General features: G+C 48.1%; 1 protein-coding gene and 1 pseudogene across 1 annotated transcript; both read left to right on the forward strand.

The window, feature by feature from the left end:
- The first annotated feature begins 1,545 nt into the window (after positions 1–1,545).
- On the forward strand, positions 1,546–4,908 carry LOC119315976. The gene is made up of 3 exons (XM_037590395.1): positions 1,546–3,541; positions 3,984–4,317; positions 4,457–4,908. The coding sequence occupies exons 1-3, from the start codon at positions 1,703–1,705 to the stop codon at positions 4,705–4,707; spliced, it is 2,424 nt and encodes an 807-aa protein (XP_037446292.1). The 5' UTR covers positions 1,546–1,702; the 3' UTR covers positions 4,708–4,908.
- LOC119315749 overlaps positions 4,756–4,961 on the forward strand; it is a 1,496-nt pseudogene continuing 1,290 nt past the window's right edge.

Here is a 4,961-nt window from a genome sequence, read left to right on the forward strand (position 1 = left end):
TCTATTATAAATCCTCGAGTACTGTGTGTGTCAGCATACCGATCCAGGGATGACACTTAAGCATAGAGACTTGATCCATTCGGGTCGGGTCGCTACACCGCGGTAGGTGCAGACGTAAAAAATTACATCCGCCGCTACTACCGCAAAGGGGCGACACTAGCCTGGTGGGCAGCGGTAGTGCGGCTCCAGGGAAGCGGTACTACCGTGGGCACCTGCGGTACTACCGCGCCACCGCGCGGTACTACCGCGGATGCCTACGGTACTACCGTTTTTCTGGGAGCAGTACTATCGCAACCAACCACAGCAGCCAGACAAGGGAGGCAAGAAAACGGAGGAAGCTCCAAGGAAAAAAGGAGGGGACAAGAAGGAGACGTGTACGTGATGATTCCATCCAACCTTTCCAACGCGGACCCCCTCTTAATAGTATGGCTTTCCTACGACTCAAATCCACCAAAAAGAAACGTAGAAAAGACGCCGTCTTCATCAGTCTTCGAGGGGCACCCAATCGTCTTGTGCCTAGCAATGAAGTGTCTGGAATACTCAAGGCACACGATTAGTCCACAAATGCGTTGTCATCAATCACCAAAACACTTAGGGATAAATATGCCCTTACAGTCGCACCAGCACCCCTCCCGCTTGTCTACTTCTACATATTGTTGGCAACGCAAGCGCAAACCTTCATGAATACTGCAGATGTCGTCGTCGCCGACTCCGGTCGTCACCGCCGTGACCCTCTCCGACGGCAACCCTTCCTTTGCTTCCCCTAGCAGATGAAAACGCACACGATCTCCACTGGCGACCCCATCCTTGACTTCTCACGTAGCCTGCTGCGCTGCCCTTATCTGCTAAGAAGAGGACAACAACTTGTCTATTCGGACAAATTGGGAAATCCTGAACCCAAACTCAAATTTTTGGGTTTCTCTTTTTGTGTGTGTGTGCACATTTCGGGTGTTAGTTCTGAAAACCCAAAATTTTAAAAACCTGAATCACTTGGGTAACCCGAACGCCCAACCTGACTGTCTACGGTTCAAACTTAGGAGTTGTTCGGCAGTCCTTTGGCTCCTTGAAATTTAAGAATCTGTGAAGCTTCCTTTTTCCTGCTCCGTCATTTTTAGCTACAGCTCCACCAACTCCTAAAACGGACTTAGGGAGCAGAAGAGTCTCCGAAGAGGCCCTTAGCAGTCAATGCCACGCAGTGCCCGCAATCAAAGCCCAAGTGTTACCCACCGGATGTCAACACACACAAATACATAGAGAATTTCATACGACTGACCGTAGTGAGCTACGTATGCAAGTAGAGTGACCGTATTATCCGCAGAAAAAAAGTAGAGTGACCGTATTTCAGGGTATTTCTAACATCCCTGACCAAAGGGAGACAGCAAGACAAGTTCAGGGACCGCATCTGATTTATTTTTTTTCCTCAAAAACGATAACGATGCGAAGATTAGCAGCTCAGCCACGGCCCACGAGGAGCGGCCCAACCCAGGTAGAAGACCGCATGAAGGCACTGGAGTCGATGGATCCCAATCCCCAATCTGTTCGGCATTCTCACCCTCCCCACGGGACCACGGCCCTAGCCGCCGCCGCCGCCGCCGCCGCCGCAGGGGAACCCTATCGGGCGAAGAGCGGGTGAATCGTGCAGTGAGCCGACGTAGGATCGCCGTCGACACACCTAGTGTCAAGGGCAATTACTTCTGGCCTGATGTCTCTCACAGTCGGCGAGGAGCTCCCGAAGAAGGTTCGGTTGTCTTGCTTCCACGACGCCGGCGCCGATGGGGAGGCTTCCATCCGCACTGAGTTGGGGAATCCGATGGAATTGGATTTAATGCAATTCTATAAGGAAGCGCTCAGCAGGCTTCCCATCGCTGACATGCCCGAGATTTTGTCCTGCGTCATCCGCGGTGGCCACTGCATCGGCCTACTCGATCCGGTGTCCAACATCATTTTCAACGCCCTCAATCATCTGTGCCATCGCAAGTGCGGCGGGGGCAGCAGGAACATCAAGGGGAGGCGACCTTGCGCAGCTCAAGTCAACATCAGCAAGGGGAAAGAGGAGAAGGAGAAGGGGCCGCCTACCGAGCCTTCGTTTGTTCTTATATCATTTCGTTCCTACAATGGCCTGATTGCATTCATGCGGATCTACTTCCGGTATCTATCCATGGAGCAGGCCATGCTCTACCTCCGCCTGGCTGGTGCCGACCTCGCCGCCGCTGTCCAGCTCGGCGAGAACCAGCAGTTCGCTCCGGAGGACCGTCCCGCCACTGGTTCCCCTGATCTCTGCTGCGGCAGGACCCAATTTGCTCTCAAAGTAGCCGCATTCATATCAGGGCACCCCGTGCCAGACGATCTGGTGCGGCTCGCAAAGTTTCTTGTCCCATTAAAAGATCACACTGTTCTCGCTGCTGTGCTGAAGAAGGGGGTCTCTCTCAGTGTCAGCGACATCAATGGCATCCTAAATTTCCTTCGGTTGCAACACTATGCAGCCTCCCCTGCCGTCCAAGTCACATTCCAAAGCCGCCCTTATTCCACTGGTATGGATTTATCTGGACTGGAATTAGGAGGCCTGTTACTAGATTCAGATAAGCGCCCTGGCCACTACTTCTGTCCATTGGGTGAAAACTATGTCGCCGACGTAGTTGTCTCACGCTCTGATGGACATATTTCGAGCATCTGTGACTTGAGGGCTCCTGAAATGATGAAGAAAATGTTACTGGACTCTTTGAATGCTGCTGCCACCACTATTGTCAAGTACACTCCTCAACACATAGGAAGGAATCTTATTGCTGCACCTTCCACCACTGCGTGCCAGTGTGAGCACACCAGGTATCTGAAGATGTGCCTCACCGATACCATCCACGCTCTTTATATCAAGGCAGTGTCTTTGCTGCCGCACAATGCGCTCCACAAGCATCTCCGTGGTATCCTTGTTGCTGGGCATTGCTATGGCCCGTTGGACCCTGTGTCTAACATAATTCGCAATGCCATATGGTACGACAGTGTATACCCTCTGCTGGAGATAGACACCGTAACTGAGCCGGACATTCTTGACAGCCAATCTATGCTTCGCATGGAGGCCCGCTCCCTTGATAGCCTTCTGGCCATGATCTGCACAGCCAGTGGTTTTTCAGAGCACATGGCCCTGGAATACCTTTGCTACAAGCAATGTGACCTATCTGTGGTGTTACAAAGGGCAACCAAGGAGGTGTGCTATAAAGCCTATGTTGCTGCAGGCCAAGCTGGAAAGCACCCCTACCATTTGGAGCTTGCATCATTTCTTACCTCCATGCCACCCCAAGACACCCTGCTGACTGGTGAAGCAACTGGAAAAGGCTATGTCATTTCTGATGCTGTTCTGGAGCAAGTGTACAAAATAATGGAAGGTCAAAGCCCATCTACTGCACCATCAGATATTCAACCTAGGCTATGCCCACAGGCCTGGATGATGCTGGCATCTAGGAAGGACGAATTCGCGCAGAAGCAGAAGTTCCTTGGTCAAATTTTAGAGCAATTGCTGCTTGACTACTCGAATCAGCATCCTTGGGTAATTATAAATTCATCTCTTAATTGCTTGTTGTACTAGTTTGCACAAAATCTATTTGGTGGTGGGGGGGTTCTTCCAGGAACGTATGTTTATCTTAATTAAGCTTGGACAAAATTTGTTCTTAGGGAAGTTTGTGACAACTGCTTCTCTTTGGAATATATATTCCATTCCATCTAAGCTTGGAAAATTCTGTACCTAGAAATTTTTCTTGCACTTGTTTCATCTAAATTAAGCTTGGACAAAACCTGTTCATTGAAAAGCTTTGAATTGCTTCTTGTAGGAATATATTTCATCTCCATTAGTCTAGTTTTTATATATAATAGTTCAGAAACCATTTTTGAATATATTTGTTCCCTGCAAAAAGGTGCTTGCTTGAGGAGGACATTCTATTTCTTGAATATAACCTTACGCTGCGTCACTTGGCTCAAATTGATTGTTGTAGGAACCTGTTCCGAGACTTGATGTCATATGTGGTGTGAAGAAAGGCGACCACGGGCATTCAAAATTCTACCATGTTAATTTCTTGGTGTATTATGATGATGTTTCTTCCGCACGTATGCTCTTCTTCGCTGAAGTTTGGGAGTCAAGCTTTCAGGCCAAACGATCGGGACCTAACACATCTGTGAGTTTGGTTACTCAACCATGCACTAGAAAAAGTCGCCAGGTTGAATCTGGTGTGCAGTTCGTCAAGGTTTATAGTAAATCTAGTCGAAAGCAATCAAAAACTTCATTTTGTTGCCCACTACCTCATTACAGTCCAGATCATCCATACCTTGGTAAGTGCATTTCTGTCTTCTAAACTTGGTGGAATAAATCTTTTGGATTGATCTCCTTAAATGAATCGATTATAGCAGATTTGAGATCATTGCTAGGCCTGCCTCATGCATGTCTTAATCTCCTTTTATCAATACGCAGGGCGTTGCGATGTGTGTGAGCCTATTTCAAGCAAAATTGCGCACCCACCATCTGGGAACCATATTGGTGCAAACTACAAGGGGCTTGGGGAACTCTTGGAATATCTGAATGTGCGTCATTATAATCCTTCTGCTGCGGATGCCATAACAGAGTCAGATTTTGTGTACTTTGATTGCCTTAGGGACGCCAAAATTGCCGAAGTTCTCAGTGACATGTGCTCTTTGGAGGAGAAGAAATTGATCATCCGCTAGTCCTAATTAGGTGGAGAAACCAGTTCCTTGAAATACCTGCTACTTAAAATGGCTCTAACGCAGTCTCTTCAGCTTATAGCGTCTTATTGCAAGTTAAATGTCTGATTTATATGTATGACCACAGTACATATATATTGTATCTATTGTGATGTCTTTAGTACTCTCTAGCTATCACTAATGCATGTAACACTTATCTCTGTCTGTTTAATTCGCAACTCAATGCATCTATTATCCTGCCACATAAGTTGTGACAC

This window comes from Triticum dicoccoides, chromosome 6A, assembly GCF_002162155.2.
Source record: "Triticum dicoccoides isolate Atlit2015 ecotype Zavitan chromosome 6A, WEW_v2.0, whole genome shotgun sequence".
Taxonomy (NCBI): domain Eukaryota; kingdom Viridiplantae; phylum Streptophyta; class Magnoliopsida; order Poales; family Poaceae; genus Triticum; species Triticum dicoccoides.

Coding starts and splice junctions, on each gene's coding strand:
- LOC119315976 (XM_037590395.1), top strand. CDS start 1,703: ATGTCTCTCACAGTCGGCGAGGAGCTCCCGAAGAAGGTTCGGTTGTCT. Junction 3,542..3,983: donor ACTCGAATCAGCATCCTTGG/GTAATTATAAAT, acceptor TGATTGTTGTAG/GAACCTGTTCCGAGACTTGA. Junction 4,318..4,456: donor TCCAGATCATCCATACCTTG/GTAAGTGCATTT, acceptor ATCAATACGCAG/GGCGTTGCGATGTGTGTGAG.